This window comes from Corvus cornix, chromosome 5 (assembly GCF_000738735.6).
Source record: "Corvus cornix cornix isolate S_Up_H32 chromosome 5, ASM73873v5, whole genome shotgun sequence".
Taxonomy (NCBI): domain Eukaryota; kingdom Metazoa; phylum Chordata; class Aves; order Passeriformes; family Corvidae; genus Corvus; species Corvus cornix.
The window spans coordinates 34,012,531-34,031,579 of NC_046335.1; the positions used below are offsets into that span (position 1 = coordinate 34,012,531).

General features: G+C 43.3%; 1 protein-coding gene across 5 annotated transcripts in view; it reads right to left on the reverse strand.

The window, feature by feature from the left end:
• Nucleotides 1-19,049, reverse strand: part of ACTN1 (actinin alpha 1) — an 87,308-nt gene that overhangs the window by 32,933 nt on the left and 35,326 nt on the right. For all 5 annotated transcript variants that reach the window (XM_039552420.1, XM_039552418.1, XM_039552421.1 and 2 more), the window contains exons 2-5: nucleotides 13,317-13,431; nucleotides 8,134-8,253; nucleotides 959-1,045; nucleotides 309-396 (exon numbers count right to left, since the gene is read on the reverse strand). In XM_039552420.1, coding sequence (XP_039408354.1) covers nucleotides 309-396; nucleotides 959-1,045; nucleotides 8,134-8,253; nucleotides 13,317-13,431 — 410 coding nt within the window. The remainder of the gene's footprint in view (nucleotides 1-308; nucleotides 397-958; nucleotides 1,046-8,133; nucleotides 8,254-13,316; nucleotides 13,432-19,049) is intronic.

Consider the following 19,049-nt stretch of genomic DNA (forward strand, 5'->3'; position numbering starts at 1 on the left):
TGAGTTTTCACAGAGCAAAAGCTCTCTTGGTTAGCCCATGGCACAAATGCTGCTCTCAGAGGACTTAATGCCCTGAAGAATTTTATGAAAGCAGCAACTGTAACCTGAATGAGGAATTGGGATGTAGGTACTTGGATCCTCTTAGATCCTCCGCCTTCAATTTCCTAGGCATCTCTCTGGACCACACTGCTACTGTGTAAAGTGCACATGCACTGCCTTGGGAGGCCTGTCAGGAATATTGTTGAATATACTGAGAGACACAGGAAAATAACACTGATTGTAAAGCTAAGTTTTTGCCTGTAACTCACCTGATATGGAAGTTCTGGATGTTTACATTTTTGTACGGGGCTGTCTTCCTCTGACACCATAACAAAAGTCCTTCTTTAGCAGATGTTTCTAAAGAAAGAAAGGAAACACATCAATTAACTCATTTTCTTAGAAAACAGGAGTCTCTGGAGCATAAGCTAGAAAACCATCACAAATTCCTCTTTGGTAGAGACTGCACTAAATTATGTTTTATTTAACTTCACTTGTCAGAAAATGTCTTGTTTGGAAAAGTCTACTAGGATAGTTTTGTTACTATTATCTTTTTAATGAGGTTCAGTAATAAGGAGATAGCTTTTTGGGATTAGAGTCTTGTAGGACTCATAAGTGATAGGTTCATTTTCAGCGCTAGTGCCTGAATCAAAATCCAACACTAAAGTTTACTTTCAGGCTTAGTCATCCTTTTGAGCTACCCTTGAAATCTCTTGCAAGAGAAGCATGTGAAAAACTCATCTCAGTATGCTTGAACCTGGCCATACATGTCTGTGAGACATCAGGGCAGGTTGGGAAGAGTAGCTCCCTAGGATTTTTCAGTGACTCACTTAAGAGCACATTTTGGCCATTCAGTGGCAAAGCCATTTAGTTACCCCAGTTGTCCTTTACTGAACAGTGGCAGGAAAGAACTAAAATTTACCTTCAACTGAGATATCCTGAATGGCAAAACGAAGGATGATGGTCCAGATCATTCCAAGGGTCATTTTAACATTGCCATCCACGATTTCTATGGAAATAAAAGGTAGAAAGAGAAGAAATAGAAGACAACAAGTTGCAACTGCAATCCTTGTAAAACAGGAGCAACGAGGAACATTTCCTTTTGCAGATGGAAAACTGGAATTCCTGCTAAAAACTGTTTTCTCCTGCCTTCCCAGATGCTCCGCTGGTACAGTACAGTACCCAGCAATCAGACTGGTTCTTTTGCAGTACAATACTGAGAGCAAAACAGACACAGATGTTTCCAAAGATTAAGAATAAGCACGAATTTAGATCAGTGTAATTCCCCACAGAAGCCTAAAAGCACCTTCCTCAGGTATAATTATTATCACTTAGAGAAACCAAACTGAGAAAAGGAAAAGCCTTCCTTCTCTTACCCTATGTCTACCCCACGTCACCTATATAACTGCCCCAGCATAATTTTACCAGAAGAACCAGTGACAATTCCCAGAGCACATGAGCTCTGACAGCTGGTTTTGTCCTGTGAACAAGATACCACCAAGAAAACCATACAGCATAAACATTTTAATTTCAAACAAGACTAAATACACCAGACTGCCAGTATAGGACTCTTTTCAGTCATGTAATTGCCAAAAGACACAACAGAGCATTTCTCAAAGTCCACGCATCCTGCTGGAAGAGGAAGCAAAGACTCATGCTGACCAGTCTGTGCAGAACGTAACATAAACCATGAGGAGAGCAGACTGTGCTTTACTGCCCATTAGATTCCACAATATAGATCAGCAAGGGTCAACAGCTTGGAGGTTTTACAAGGCAACTGCTTGCGTGTGTGGGGTACGATCTGTTTAGGATGGTGGGTCAAGGTCCTGGGGAGAGGTACTTGGGGCAATGCAGAAAGGAGCTTCCACCACGTATGGACTAGAGCCAGAGTCCAAACAGTGAGCAGATGGGTCTCAAGTGCTGATCCTCAACATCTACAGAAATTGCAGAGAGATATATATACAGTTACAGAATTTACAGCCTTCACATTTTTAGACAGTGAAACTAGCTGAGCTGCTTTCTCCTACTCATCATTCTCTGGCAGATCCCTGTATGGCAGGATCTTTCACAAACAAATGGTAAGTTACAAGAGTATTTTCAGTAAGAAAATGGTTAGAATTAACCTAGTGTTTGGAGGCAGAATAATTCAGGTCCCAAGAAGACTGTCAGAAACCATTTTTGTACTATTGTAGACACCTCTGTGCTACTTCTTTCATAAAGCTGCCCAGCAGGAACACATTGTGTTCTGGGGGAAGTAGAATTTGCAGTATAGGCAACTGACACCTGTCTGGATTCTGACACAAAAGTAACAATATTTGAATTTTTCCTTTTAAGCTATTTAAAAAATGCTTTTCTTCTTACGAAAAGATTTCAAAATGTGAATCTCGTTCCACTCAAACCAACAGACAAGCAGCACACACCCCAAACACACATTTTGAGAAATCGTGTCCAAATTCCTGAGAACTTGTGATTTAGAGATACATGTCGTGCAACTTACAGTGTAAATTAGAATTATAAGCTCTGCTGTCCTTTGACATACACCTGAATTAGGGACTTACAGATGCAAAACACAGAAAACAAGACAGGCCACCTTGTTGAACCGCAATAAAACTGTCTCTGCTCCTTCCTAAACTTCAGAGTACACACAGATCTCTTAGTGGGTCACCAGTTTGCCCAGAATTAAACAGCCAGTAACTTTTCTGTTCAGTACAAAAAACCTTCAGTTTACTCTTGGTGGCATGAAAAAACTGTGTTTTTCTGTTGACGGTTTTCACACAAATTAATTTTTTAGAGACATTTTGAGGTCAGGTGGTTGTCTGCTAGGCTGATGCAAGAAAATGTCATGTGATGGCAAGTGTATTCAGTTCTGTACTTTTTGCATTCTTCACCCCTCCAAAAAAACCACTGCAATCAACTTAAAGGAAAATCCTTACTATTTTTACAAATACCTGAGATACTGCAGCTAAAATAGACAAGAAAGCATCTGTATTTTCAGCTTGCTTGTTTTGTTCATGTGATAGATATTCATGGGGATTTTCAAAAAGCAAAAAACTCAATGCTCGTAAAACCCACCACAGTTGCCAGGACTCTCCTAAGACATATTTAAGACCTGAAACTAAAATGAGCTCTTTATTTTAACGGACTTGATTAAAATCTGATGACAATACTTAAATGCTGAAAATGCTTCATGAACAGTAATAAATCAATCAGTGAGCTGAAACAGGCAATTAATATTTCTGTTCCATGGATTTTAATTGGAAATAAAGGTCAAGACACTTACGTAACACCAGATAGTGTTAAGTCGCTAATGTCGCCTAAGAACTCGGCACTATGTTCTAGTCACATTCTCAAATTCCAGTTTTATAAAGTCAGCTGCTGGAATTAAGATGGAAGCATCCCTTCTTTCCCAGTCTTCTTCACAGCATTACCCATTTAAAAAGGAAGACGTGCTCCCTGTTCCTATATACGATTATTCCTTAGCAGTGCACCAAAACAATGCTGCTGTGGAGGAAACCCAGAATGTTTCTACCACTTCATCTCTGCATGTCATTTTACTTTACATAGTACCACCACCTGCCAAGCAGATACTGATGTCAGTGAGATTAGCGAGTGATCCATCCCAGGATACACATTTAGCAAGCCTCACAGTCCTCAGTCCCTTTCCCTCCCCCTCTTTTAAATAGAGTTGACAAAATGGTTATTCTGTGTTAGAAGCAGGCAAGCAAGAAATTTTTCATTTCTGGTGCTAAAAATCTTCTCCTGGAAACCTGGTTACAAAGCCAGCCAGCCTGATCAGAAAGACTATGCTCCTTGGCCTTGACTCACTTGGTTTTCCATCCCTGCACTCCCCGCTGCCAACCTCCTTTTCCTTCAGAATTCAGGACACTTCATCTGCTGCCACTCTCTTTCTAGTAGAGTAGAACAGGCCAAGAAACAAAAGTGAAAAACATGGTTGCAAAACAGGTTTGCATGAAGCTTTCTGCTTCCTGGTGATGAAAAAAAAAAAGAAACTCCACAGGAATTGTTAAAAAGTTGACTGCAACACTACAAAGGTAGAATAATCTAATGTTTAATTAAAGACACTATGCTTGCTCCCTGCTGATGAAAGGAAGACTCAGTAATGTGAGAGCAGTTCACGTACTAAAAGGCTAGTAATCAGACAGTATTTTCTGGAAGCCTGACTGTGCTTTCCAAGTGCTCTTTCTAGGCAGGGCCTCTGCAAGCACTGTGTGCACTTCACCACCAGCAGCTGTTGAAGGAACAGCAGCAGCAAGCACATGTTATTAATGTGATTTACATTCAACTTGAGGGTTGATCAGTTGCTGGCTAAAGCTGGGGAGGCATCTGCATCCACTAGAAGGAAATTTTTTGCACCAGTGACTATGCTTCCGCTCAGCTCCCATCATTGTACCAAGTAACAAGTATGAAAAAACTACAGTACTGGCTGGCTAAAGAGACGAGCCTTTTGAAATGCCACCATGTCTTTTAAATGCATGAGCTCATTTTGAAAAACGCAAAAATTATTAAGCTTCCTTTCCTGCCCTGGACAGTTAGAAACAGAATCAACAATAACAACAGAAGTTGTTATCCCCTCCTAGATACTTCTGAGCTGCCCATGAGAGCACAGCCTCTGGTTACCACATGGAGAGAAGTTGTTGCAGGGCATGAACAACTGGCAGGATAGCATTATGATCTGGGAATTACAGACACAGAACAACAATGGTGATATAAAGTCTGCTCTGCATTTTGTTTATCAAACAAAAGCCAAATACAGCAGGGCAATTATCCATGCCCCTGTCTTCAGAAAGTGTGTTGCTCCTGATGGTCCTGTCAGATTTAGGACACATAGCTGGCACTGTTAGTGAGGGTAACTCTCAGGTCCCTAACTGAGTGGACAGGATACAGGGACAAATAAAATGCTATGTTTCACTCACTGACGTAGAGAGACCCTATTTCCCCCCTCTTTCCATAGTGAAATAAATGCATGCTTGCACTGCCTGGTGCTTCAGTAGGTGTTTTAAACTCAGATGGGACTTCTGCAGTCATTGAAATCTCTAAGCTTTATTTCTCCTTTTACTTGTGCAGGTGAGAATAGCAATCAGTTCACCCAAAGTTATCTGTATGCTGAAGTGAGCAAGATCTGGTTAAGAAAGCAGCAACTTTCTACGCAGATTCAAGGTAAAAATAAACCAGTCTTAGGGTGACATACTTGACCTATTCAGTCTGTTAAATCCCAGAAGCATTTGACATGAGTATGGAATCTATTACAGCAAAAGAAGCCTCCTGAAGTGTCAGATGACAGTGAGATTTAAAAGCAGATGAAAACCATTTGGCTAGAGTCTTCCTTGATCCAGATTTACATAGATCTGCTGTATGCCACAACATACTTTGATTCTAAAGACTCTGGCTAACAAAATGTTTAGATTCAAAAAAACCCCAAAAAACAAAAAAGACCAAAAAAAAACCCCAGGACACTGATGGCCAATGTGTACAGGGAACTACAGCTGGGCTGCAGACCCTTCAACAGGACCTCACTGCCCAGCAGACACCCAGAGATGGAACAAGCCCCTGAGGTAAGGAGTGTGCCCCCTCAACCAGTACCACCACACTACTGCTGGATGATGTTTTTCTTCTCTAGGAGAAAAGCCCCCTAGAAAACTTTCTACATCAGTCCAACCTGACTGAGGCATCTATAGTTCATTTTCTTGGTGCAGACTTATGACTGACTCATTGGTTTTGACCTCCTGCTTTGCTGCTGCATGATGTCTTTTGAAAATCTGAAAGCAAGTCCCTAAAATTCACGTTTCAGGAAGGTTTCATAATCCCTTCCTGAAACATGAGTCCTTCTGTCCTAATAGACAGAATTAACTGCTGTGCTGTCCAAAGTAAAAGTCCATTTTTATAGCTGATGTGCAGTTTACTGTCCACCAAGCACCTGATGGGCTGGGCAGAAGGCCCTGCAGCAGGTTATGCTTCTTGGTGACAAGCAGAGTGGCATGGGCTCAGTCTGTGTGCACAGGCAGGCACTGGGGTGGGGGAGTCTGTGCTGTGACCACACTTACATGGCCTGGGCTGGCATCACAGCACAGGCCCAAGCACTCTGTATAAAAATCAAAGCTAACCTTCGTCTAAACTGCAGTGCCATGCTGCCTTTGGTAGTTTAAAGAAAGCCATATGTATTCTCCATGTAGCTGCATAGGCATCAGGACAAAGAAGAGCCAGGAAACATCTGGCAGGGGAGGTCAGGATCACTATTCAATTAATATGAATCATACTTCTGTCACAAAATGCCACCTCACAGCCTATTTCTGAACAGGGTACCACTATGAGTCCATAGTGAACAATCGGGCCCTGGTGATCTTTGGTCACAGATCATTTGACTTGCAAATGGTATCCAAGTGCTGTGAGGATGCAGTCAAAGCTGACTCAGGAACAAAGACAAAAAAAAGAAATCCCTCAGAAGAGGAAAAGGCAAAATAGTGCCAGGGAGAGCAGAATTGGAAGGAAAAAAGAAAAGGGAACAAAGGAAGAAAAAAAGAGAGATAGGTTTTATACATACTCTGGGAAAAGGGGAGCTATTCTAAGGTAGACCACCTCTGGGTCTAGATCCAGCTTCTAGTCTTCTAGTTGAAAAGGGTCTCATACATATATGGACTATTGTGTCAGACACTGGATGCATCAGGTTTTTTGTAAGGACACAAAATGACCTTAGATATCTATTTGTGCTCCATAAACAGTACTCATGGCCAACAATAGCCTCAGGTTGCTACTGCTGGAAAAAACTGAGAAATTTGAAGAAAAGTTTTGCATGCAAAATATCAATATCATTCAGCCATTCACCTCTTGCATTTTGCTCTTCAGTACCAAACACAGTAAGCAGGTGTCTGCAATGTCCCTGACAAAAGTTCTGAATTATTCCAAGTCTCCATGAAGTTAAAGCAGTACGTTGAGGTAAAGGTTTGGGTAAGGCAAACATAAGCACCTGCAGCAGGCTGCAATAATCTGCCTGATCTGACATGGAACAAATGAACCATAGGGTGGGTACAGGTGTTGGAGATATCCCAGGAGAACGCCTGAAAGTTCAAAACTGGGGACAGCAGGCCAAGACTGCACTGCTCTCTTTCACTGAGCTGAAAATAGGCAGAGCTCAGCCCTGTAGCCCCAGGACTCTCCCAAAGAAGGAATACTCATCCAGAACTGTATCATGGGCTCATTTCCTGCATGTGTCAGAAGTTTCCCTAGAGAAACCAAGTATTTCCATCTGCAAGATGGAGATAACAAACCTCCCTCATTTTCCATGGTCACTGTAAAGACAAACCTAGAAATATCACAGAAGCAGAGTGTCTCCACAGCAACAGTGACAACCTGAATCCATAGGAAGGACTTACACACAGATCCAGAACAGAGAAAAACAAGTGTTACGAAAACCTGCAAGCCTTTCCGGGTCTTGGGTGACATATCTGTAAAACACCTACCCATCTCTGCTAAAAAGACAAAAATCCTATGCAACTGCCTGCTTTCTGCATGATCTGCAAGTTCTTGAGGGCATCCCAGATGCTGCCTGCACTGGTCTCTACACAGTGATACACACGCTTCCAGCCAGAGCATCCAGCTATGTAGGGTGCACAAACAGAAGCTTGGAAGCCCTGAACATTGGAGCCTCTGGGGTCTTTGTCCTGTGTTGGGGACTGCGCTTGGCTTTGACCCATGCAATGTCCTCCAGCAACAGACCTTCTCCAGCAGCTCTGAAACAAGCTAAACACAAATAGCTGCTATGCTTCAATTCAGACTTTTCTTCATTTGAGAAGGAAACATCTTAATTAATTTGTTTCTGCCACTGCTCTAAGTTTTCCTCAACTCATGAGAACCAGGAGAAAAGCAGGATGACCTGACCAATAATGCCAAGTGGGATTCAGGTTTGGCAGCCTGGTGTGAAGACAGGATTTAAATCCAGGGTAAAGGCCTACTACATCCCATTTTTAACTCAATGGTTTATTCTACAAGAACACTAGGGCACAGGGAAATGACATGCAGCTATGAAAGAAAGGCAAGGGCTAAGCACAGCTTGGGCCCAGAAAAATCAGATGGTTCCTTTACCTTCTGCTCCAATAGATACTAGCTTGACTCCTTTGCTGGCAATGAAATCCAAGGCCTTGTTCACGTTGGATATTTTGTGCACTCGCATTTTGCCTCTTTCAGGCTTAGCCAGACGTTCACCTAGTAAGAAAAGAGGGGGAAAAAGAAGTATTAGAAAATAACTCTGAACCTGTTCTTCCCTGGTGCATGTTTCCTGGGGTGTGGCTCCCACTGCTCAGCCTGGCAGAGAGTAGACTTCCCTGCATCCTTTCAGGACAGCCACACTCACTGTTTAAGCACCTCTAGAAAGAACCAGACAGAAAAGTATCTTTTTGATGCATCACAGGTAAGTTGGTTACAGAGAACCTGTCAAGTCCTTTGCAGAGTAGGTTTGCATCAGAGGTGAAAAAAGTGAAAAAGTGAAAAAGTCTGTTAAAACCCCACTGAGCTAGGCAGTGGAACCAACCTCCTCCAGACACAGATAACAAGGCCTGGAAAGAGCACAAACTCCCCTTCCCGACAAAGACAGGCGAGGAGCTCTCCTCCAGCATTTGCAACACCCAACTCACAAACCAAATCTCTCCCTGGAACTACCTACAAGTCAAATATGAGGGTGATCTTGTACCTTGACTTTTCATTCCCCCAGCCAAGATTCAAATCTCCTACCTCTCTAGTCTCTCCACTGAATGGCCAAATGTAGCAGGAAATAAAATTACTTCTTTGGCAAAGTGGCTTTATAACTGTAAGGACTGTCACCTCAACTCCTTTCCATTAAGTCTGATGTAATTCTGACTCTATACTAGGTCTTTTACACAGGTGCATTTGAAATATTTATACAGAGGCACAGAGAAGGCAGCAGCCTAGCCCTGAGGTAAGAACAGGTCAGTATCCAATAGAAATCAGTCTTAGGATAACACCCAGCTCCTGACTGCAACAAAGCTGGTCGATTCCGACCTTATTTATTTGAAAGAGGTGCATTAAGTGCAGTCATGTCCTTCTTGATAGGCTGCTTGTAACTACACTCACAGTCTACTTTTACTAACAATAATCCAAACACTCAGAGTAAGCAAATTAAAGCTTGGACAGGTGGACTTTTCAAAGAAACCTCAACTAGAAATACAATTAGATGGGATTTCAGGAACCACCTGTATGTGACACAACATTTTAAGCGAAGACAACATCTGCTTCCAGATCACAAGCTGCAGAATACAAAAACAATCTAAAGAAAATCCAAGTAGGTTTTGTACTTAAAAAAAGTTATAATTAAAAGGAGATCAAATGGGCAAGTCTAGGCAAGTAATTACCCACCTGACCTATTCAGTTCCAAAAGTCTCCTGCTATATCTTGAACTAAATATTTAAGCCAATGCAAGCTGACTCAAACCCTTTATTTTAGGCTTAAGTGTGAGAAAGAAAAGTACTTGGCTTGTTTCCTAACACAGGCATGAGGAAAAGCTAAAACAGAGAAGAGAATACTATCTCCATAACCATGTCCTCCAAAGGAAAAAGTCTAGAAATGACAATCCTTTAAAAAGTGTTTCAGTAGTTACTGTATGCTGGTGTCATTACCTCTCACGCTTAAGGACAAAACCAGATTCAGTTTTAAAAGGAAACACTGATGTCTGACAATTTAAGTAAAAAGGTGTATTTATGGCATTACTTCCTTTGTAAGATTAAAAAAACCCAGCTCTTTTGCTTTAATGGAACCTCAAGTACATGTCACAGTACACTGCTTTCTTTTTCCACTTGGATAATGCTAGTCTTTCTAAAGAAAAGTTGAAGCATTTTGTGTGACAGTTATTTGTGACAGTTTCACAACGACATTTTTACATGTAATTTTACGATAGACTTAAGCAGTCTTACGCAGCCCAATGTCAACAAATGGGTTAAGCCAGCTAAAAACCAGCCATTTTCTTCAGTTCGTGTGACTGTAAACTAGCCTTGCAATAAGAAAAATAAAGACAGGTGATTAGGTTTCAGCTGGAATAGCAAGCTGATCCAATTCACCTTGTGGCTGCATGTTCAATGCCAGTGCAGTGGAGAACATCTGAACTGCTCTCCCCGGGGCTGGGGACAGCAGGATTGTTCCCCCTGACAGCCATGAGATCCTCAAGCAATTGATGGTGATTGCAAACCTCTCCCTGATTAGAATCCTTTCTTTGGGAACTTTTTAGCTTTCAAAACCCAACTGCTATTCCTTCAGACTTGGACATTATTACAGATTTAGATTTCCAGAAAAACGCATCATCTGGTGCCATGCCATACATTATTAATGATGTAGACTGTTAAAAGGAAGCCTGCTAGAAATATGTTCTACTTTGAGCTATTTCCATCACTGGTTTTATTTCTCAGAACTTCTAGCTGAGACAATGAAAATCATCTGCTCGCTTCTCACTCTGATTCTCATATACTAGCCCAAGGCTGTGCTTTGAAAGCCAAACAATGCAAGGATGTGTTGGCATAGAAGTTGTTCACTGCAAATTTGTTTAGGAAAAATTTCAATTAGTGCCTCTGTCTCTTCAAAGGGAATAAAAAGCACCTTACAATTTTATTTTAAAAGCACTAAACGTGAGTTTAGCCTTTTTCAGTCTTGCAGTAGATTTTTAAAACAGTTTTGTCAGGGAAGGAAACACAAAGTGAAAAATGAAAGTGTATCTTTTCGGGCAGTTTTTAAGGCGAGCTGCAGTTGTTACTTCCAGCCACACAGGCCAACCAGAGAAGACCTGCAATGAGGAAGTCCCAGGACAGGCCATGGAACTTCGCCCACTACACAGTGACTGGGGAACCAAGGGTCTCTGGTGGGGCTGAAAGGGGAGCTGTCAGCAGCACAGCTCACCTCCAGAAGGTACCACACTGAGTAAAACAGAAGCATTCTCCTCTTGCAGACCATCATTGCTTCCCATACTTTGGGAAACTGCACTGGATGGGAAAACTGCTTCCTACTTGCCCTAGCTGCGTAGCAGCAACACGTTCCCAAGGATACAGGTTTCCCACAGTCTCACTGGCAGTCTCTCTTCCACCGTAGGGTCTCCAGTAGCTTCCCTGATTCAGGCTCCATCCCTCCTGCCATGGCGCAGAGGGACATAGTGCTCCCTCAGTCCCACGCATCCCAGCCAGGCAGACAGGTGGAGGAGGCACTTGGCTCCATGTGGCTCTCAGCCAAGCCGACCCAGCACTCTCATGGCCGAAAGCTCTTATGGCCATCATCCTCTGGGTTAGAGGAGATCAGCCTGCCACAGACTAACCCTGCCCATGGCAAATTCCCAATCAGCAGCTCTGCAGTCCCCCAAAATACGTGACAAGGAAGGTGTGAGCCAAGAGTTGAAAGGAAAGGCCAGAAGCTGGAACTGGAGGGCTAACAGCCACCCAGAGACTCACCATTTAGGCAGATGATGAGTAGGAACCATGGCAAAAACATACAGGTGAGCCCTTGCGAAACAATCAGGAGACACGCTGCTCCCCATATGGGCGGCTACTTCCCCAGCTCCAGACCTAAGGGATTGCTAGTGGAGCTGGCAGCTGGAAGAAGGCTCTGTATGAGCAGTGGGGCTCAGAATGGGTAATGGAACTGCAATGAGGGAAGTGAAATGGGGAAAAAATGTGCCACGTTTCTCTTTTTCTGTCACTGCACTTAGGAGAACTGCAGTTCTGGCTTCTGCTGTCTCTAGGGGAAGGATGCTCAGTCTTAAGTGTGTGAAGGACTATGGTCTCTAGTGGGATGCAGTCCCCAGCTGTCCCCATGTCTTTGCCCACTCGTCATGCAGCAGCAGGCTTCAGGCAGAGCTGCTCTGCACTGGGACAGGTACGTGCCATGCCCACACCACTGCGATTGGAAGCTGCTAGCTTCTTCCCAAACTCAGGTGGATCTGACAGGCCCTGCCAGTGGGCTACCAAAGGGACAACAAGAGAGGAAGAATGGGAGATGATGCAAGGAAATTAAGCAGCATGAGATACAAGACCCCCTGCTTTAGCACCAAGCCCCATCTGCCTTCTCCTACACATCCTTCTCTCCCCCCATCTTCCAGTCCAGTGATTAGAAGCTAAGCCACCAAGGCCCATCTGCCCCAAAGTCCAGGCTGCAGCCCTGCCTCTGTGAGGGAACATAAATACAGAAGACAAACTAACAGGACTCTGCTACCTCATTTCTTACAGGCACTGCACACTGCAAAGTTCTTACAATGTTTTAAACTCTGATCCCTCCAACCCACCAGTATGGGCAAACCCCCTGAGATTCCATTCTATATTCATAATTTCTGACAAACACTGACAATAAACTGACAGAATCTTTCCATAAAATGGAGAAAAAGGAAGGTAAGGAAAGAAAAGAGGGACATAGGAAAGGCAATGTGAGTGCTTCTATCACGGCCATTTTATTGGAAAATGTACCAAGGTCAGGAATGCAAGTCACTGGGTTGCTGTAACTGGCTTCAAAGCCATCAAAACAAAGTCTGTGAGCTGGGGGTGAACAACCCCAGTTTGAAAAATACAGTCTTGCCCTCTTTCAATCCATCCTACAACACTTTACTAAGGTATTTATTCCTACTAAGGCATATCAAAAGGGATTACTACTTATATGAAACAATCCCTGGGAGATATCTGTCTAGCAGTGGGACACTTGTGACACAGAGTAAAAACAAATCTGACCTAACTTGTTCATGCCACTGCTTTTATTTCAGACTATTATGGGATTATGCTTTTCTTTGGGATGTTTTTTTTCCCCCCATGAAGGTTTGAGCACTGAGCTCAGATTGAAACTAGAATGGAAAAACTTCAGTCATGGCTGAAACTGAATGACACAGAAGATTTACTGGTTTGACTCCTTTCTTCCAGTAATTTCTATCGTACTCCCACTGCCATGTGGCTTTGGTGTGATTTGCCAGTGCAGCATTCCCACACTTCCCAGAGCTGCTTCATCAGCCCTGCCAAACAGTAAGAGCCACTGCCTGGATCTTCACAGGAGGCTGTGCATTCCTGACAGGCCGAGAAAAGCCAAGAAGCCGGAGCAGGAATGCAACAGGCAGCCTGCACATGCCATGAGCTTTGGAGTACATTCCAAAATGGTCATTGCTAGAGACATATATTTATTAGGCAGAAATTTGTTCTGAACCAGGAAGCAGCTGTTCTTACATTCCAGCAAAAACTGCAGCATTACAGCCCTTGCAGTCAGTATCCTACATGGACAGCACCACATAGAACCTCTCTCACCTGAAATGACTTCCAGAAGTAACATGAGTTTAAGACCATCCCTGAAATCTTCCTCTATGTTCTCAATCTGTGTCCCAGCCTTGCGGAGGTGAGAATTACACCATGCTGTAAATGTCTAAAATATAGGAAAGAAAAAAAAAAAAAAAAAGCAGTCAGTAATCTTCCCACAAACCAAACAACAGTTCCCAACCAAAGCAGTGTTGCTAGGTACCATGACAAATGCTCATTAGGTTATCACCTCTCCATCCAATGTCCTTGTGGAGCACAAGCATTTGTACCTCTAAACATCCAAAGAAGTTGCAAAGTGTTTCTGTAGCAGAGGGAATCTGAGACAGTCATTTTACAGCTCTAGCACATCTGATGTACTGGAGAGGCTTCTCATTTTCTGTTTGGCTTAGAATACCTTGAAACTGATTTTAAAGTATGCTAAGTGCTCAGATTGCTAAGGACTTCCAGTGGTATTAGATGACACATATTATTATGAAGGAGAACAGGGAACAGCATTCCAGATGATCTTGTCTCTAGATATGTGCTTGAGAACAAACAAGAACCATTCTTCAACTGCCTCCGGTCTACTCCATCCCCAGCAGCCCTTAAGACACTGAAGAACAGCATGCTGACCTCCTTAGCCACATAAATCACATCCCAGGAGTGCCTGTCCTGCTGCCTCCATTCTCATTGACTAGCTGCTAAGTAGACCTCCCTCCCCTGTGATTGTCCCACCTTTCCTCCCCCACAACATGGAGGAGTAAATACTTTCTGAATAAGGATAATATCACCCATCTCAGCAGAAGTGCAGGTCCTAGAAAGGATGTAAGTAACCATTACTTAGAGACACTACTGTCTAGCACAGCCCCAAACTCCCACTACTTGAGAGCCTCTGGCAGAAGCATCACTGCAGCCATCTCAATAATAAAAATCACAGCCACTCTGTAACTAGTGATACAATGCACCACCACTGGAATGATGAGTCTGAAGTGCAGGACAGACTGAGGCCCAAACTACAATATAGTCAGTACTATGCAAGCTAAACATAACTCATTTTTGAAAGCACCTTCTGACCTCAAGTAGTCAGGATAAAAGTATCTCTCATATGAAAGAAATCAATTTCACTACAACAGACGACAGCACATTTTCTGTGGGTGCAATCTGTAAGCCCATGCTCTGAACAATGGGCATGTGGGGGACTGACAGGGGAGAGACCATCTCTTCCAAGAGATGTGACAGAAGGGGTTATCTCAAAAGAGTACCATGTCAACTGGTCTGAAAGAGAAAAGTTTGATGGTCAAAACACAAGAAGCAAATATGAAACACCTCAGACACCTCTGCGTGGCATAGACTTAAACAGGTGAATCAAAGAGCTCAATCTCATCTGAAGAAGCAGAAGCTGTTTGACACAAAACTACTGTTTGAAGAGTAAATGGTAGCAACCAGGAGGACAAGGTTTGTTCAAGTGCTAATGAATGTGTTTCCCAGTGTTTGAATAGCAAACCAAGTAAACCCTTTCCTTTGTACAACCTGATAAACCCGCAGTCACTCTCTAAATAGAAGGGTGAGGTTACTCACAAATGAATGTACCCAAAATCTCAGTGCTACCACAAGTAAAGTCTTCCCCCCCTCTCCCAGATCTGGTCCAATTCAACTCACTGACCCAGCAAAGAAAATTGTTTACTTTCTTAAAGGTCTCCTGCTCAGTAGTGCACGGAGGCAGTTCAGCAGCATCTAACAAGCCTCTACAAGAGAAAATTTGGCATACAAGGGCCAAGCAGGAGGGTGGAGTGGACCACAGAAGCCATGCCATTTTAGGCTGCTGGGGAACCACAGAAGGAAGGACTCATCTAATACTGAAGCACAGCATGCCAAAAATTTAGAAATGCTTCACTATTACTTATAGCATGCACAGGATTTCAAAAGAAAGATTATCCCAAAGGGCAACAGGATTGTTCTGAGTGGTCTCAATGCTGGGCTTTCACTGCTAACCTGCTCTTATTTGAGTTCACCACACCACAAACAGTGTGGCAGAAGCTTTCCTTGGAAAAAGCATTGCTCAACAGCTGCAGAGCTTTCCACTGCTGCACTCTGGCCTTGTTCTCCACTGGGACTGTGGAATGGAGCAGGATAACAGCACAGCTGTAAATACTTTTATGGCAATGGCCCTTTGGACGGATGCATGTATTGTGAAAGTCTGTGATCTCTTTTTTCAAAAATAGCCTGGTTTCCTTCCAGATTTGGAAGCTTGGAAAAAAGAAGAGTAAGTAATTAAGCACCTTTTATTGCTTTTTATTGTTAACCCCCTGAGAAATAAAAGGTGGTGAGTTTTTTTCAAATAAGAGTGGTTTTATTTGGAAAAGGGCCCTGTATCCTGAAGTACGTTCTTTTGGCTCTACTTCCTTCATGCTACTGCCTGAGCTGTGTTACAAGAGAGGTTAATTTTATTTGGCTCCCTTTTGCAGCCAGGCTACTTCACTCCTCCAGAAAGGCAAATGACAGCAGAGATGCTTTCAAATGGTACATCATCATCATCACATATCAAAGTATGCGAGCAACTTATGTCAGAAAGGTTGTGGCTGCCCATGAACCTCCTTCTCATATCTGGAAAGCAGAAAAAGCGAGATACCTTGAGCTAGTGCCTGGCCCTGGGTGACATTACAAAACTGGTGTTGATTTGAGGAGGAAGCCTGAGATCTAACTCACAGGCCACAAACCTGCACTTTTATTTCTTGTCTGACTTCTCTGAAATAATTTCAGTTTTGTTTTCCATCAGCTCAAAGCAGATCAGACATCTCTGCTTTAAATCACTGATAATCCCAATAGAGCTCAACAGGGCATCCCTCTGCATGGTTTGAGGGTGGAAGAGGGCCACCAGTTCTACACTTCCAAGAAACACAGATGAACTTAAATGCAAACTACAAATCTTCTAAACTTTTCCTTATTATAAAGTCTGGCAGGGTAACTAGATCAGTGAGAGTATTTTTATTGCTGCAAGAGTCACCCAGGGCTTGGTAGGAAACAAAGTCCCAGAGTCAGCACCAACTTCTCAAATGGAACCATCTCCATCTCATCATGGCCTCAGACAGGCTGAAGTGACACAATTCTGCAAAACACTGCCATTACCCATGAGTGGCAGAGTGGACACTTCAGCTCCTCAAGAACATGGACCATGAAGGGTGAATAGATAGAGCACGTGCAGTTTCCATGAAACAATTCCCAGATGTGCAGACATCTTCTCAAGGCATTCTTCAGGTCCTACATGAACTCCAACAAGCATAATGCTATGAGCAGCACATTAGCATAGTGAACAGCAACAACTAATATCCCAGTGTAGATGCATTAGGCCATTTTACAAGAAAGCAGGATTATGAATGCTTTTAATAACTGCAGTGGGACTCACAAACTATATTCACCACAGATCAACCCAGAGCAGTATCTATCAAAACACAATCATCAGAAAACAGCTTTATGTTGCATTTACTGCATATACTGCAGAGCAGTAAAATATCTTCTTACTTCAGAGTAGTAAACTGGAAAGAGATCTGACAGATATGAGAAGCCCGGACAAATGCGCCAGAAAAGTAAAGGGAAGCAAGAGAAGGGAGAGCTGAAATTTTTGCTGTCCACTGGGTCTTGCAATCCCGGCAGTCTTGTTTAGAGCCGTTTTTACTGACTTGGCTTCATGCACCTGCACAGGATCCTTTTTGTTATTCTAGGAAACCTACTGAAGCCTCCCACTCACCCCATCTACCTTCTGGGCAACACAGCCGCTCCTCCCCACGCCTTGAGTCACAGCTACTGGTGGCACTTGGCTCGGGGCGGATACTAAGCCCCGCTGTGCTGCCTGTCACCAGCAAACAAGTTTTTGGAAGTGGAAAGGGCTGTCAAGAGCAGCCATCCACCTTTCTGTTGCAGGCCTGGCCCTGGGAGCAGCCAGGCAAGGAAGAAAACACCAAAAAACACCACACCTGCATTTGTTGGGGTGAGGCGACTTGCACCCCAGTTCAGAGGGCAAAAATACACTGCCAGGTGGGAAGCTGCTTGGAAGCAGCAGATGTTCTTCCTTGCTGTCTGCAGACACAGAAGTCTGGAGATTATTCTCCTGCTTACTTCTAACTCCCTGTCCCAAAGACAAGAAAACAAATAGTCTGTTAATCTTGAGGCTTACGGAAATTTCAGAGCCGGAAAACTACTTACTGTTAAATAATAGCACAGAAACCTCACACCATAAATTTTCTCTGGCAACTGCACAAGAGGTGCAAACAGAGCTGTATTTCTTGGCCCTTGGATCTTTCCATATATTGTACTCCTAGTTTCATTTTTGGACACAACAGATTGCCAGGACACCCCTGCAGGTCTGTCTCTTTTTCACTGTTCACTATGGAGGACGCCTAATGAAGGAGCAACTGTGTATTTGCATGTACATGGATGCATTTCTCATCATTGCTCTCTGTACTCCCTGCTCCCAACCTAGTTAAGATTTGTAGCTGGTTTTTTTTTTTTTCCTTTTTACACCCCAGCCTGATCAGCAAGATCCCAGACATCAAGATCACCTCCTGCAATTTGGCTGCTGGGTGCTGAATGAACACCAACACGTTCATATTCTACCACAATATAACGTGTCGGATAATAAAGAGAATAACAAATGTTCCTAAAGCAAATAAATATGATTAACTGTTCTGCTGCCTCAGCATATTTGCTGTTGGGGTATCCTCTACAAGCCTACCTGCATACCTATTTTAACAGGCATGCACACTCTTTTTCTTGACACAATACAAAAAAATCCTTGCTTCTTCATTGTATTAACCCTTTCCTGGTCACAAGCTAATTAAAACAAGAGCTCGGTGATAGCTAGTCCTGCAAGCAAAACTCTAATGAGATTCAGCTAGGTCCTTCCAGGTATCTCTCAGCCATGTCAACTGCAAACCTACCCATACCACTTAAGTGTGCATACACACTGCACTCTCTGGTATTCTTTGCACTTCCTCAACATTTGCTTTTGTTCCTGAAAGCCAATAACCTTTCCCCTTGACACTGTTATTTCCAATCTGAGTACCTTTCTGGTACCAAAGTGGTTCAGGCAGAATTCCTGAAACCTAGGGAAGCAGGACAGTATGTCAACATTTTAAAGAATGTTTCTGCCTGGAAAGCAGCAACAGCACCACGATATCACTCAGAGCCAATCTAGAGAGCTCTTTGCTCAAAGCAAGCAGGCATAAGGCACTTCGGCTGCTGAGCAATTTTAGTAGTGTAAATGTTGAAGCTACCACAACCACATAAATGACAGATACAAAGAAAAAATAAACAGGCAGTTTCATCTCTTTGTGGCTGTGACATTCCAGCTTTATCTGACCTTTCCAGATGCTCTTTACTTCTCTCCTTGCTAAATCACTCTCCACACAGCCCTGCTTTCCATGGGTGAATGTAAACTTTCTGACACGGCCAAGAGACTGCCATATTTGTGTAACAGCCCTGGAGAAGCCGTAACTGAGCCAGAGCAGTGCTGCTTGCCTCTTTTCTGACAGGAGAAAGGTCTGGCTTAAGCAAAAGAATTCACTGGAGCACTGCCTCTCCAGACCACCACCACTGGGCTCAAAGGGAGGCAGTGTTCACAGTCACCAAGACGCCCTCCTTCCTTGTGTTTATGCTGGGGGATGAATTTTAATTAGATATTTCAACACAGCTCTGCTGTTGAGATGTGTCCACAAAGATTTGGCTCCTGGTAAGAAGGGGATGGAGCTG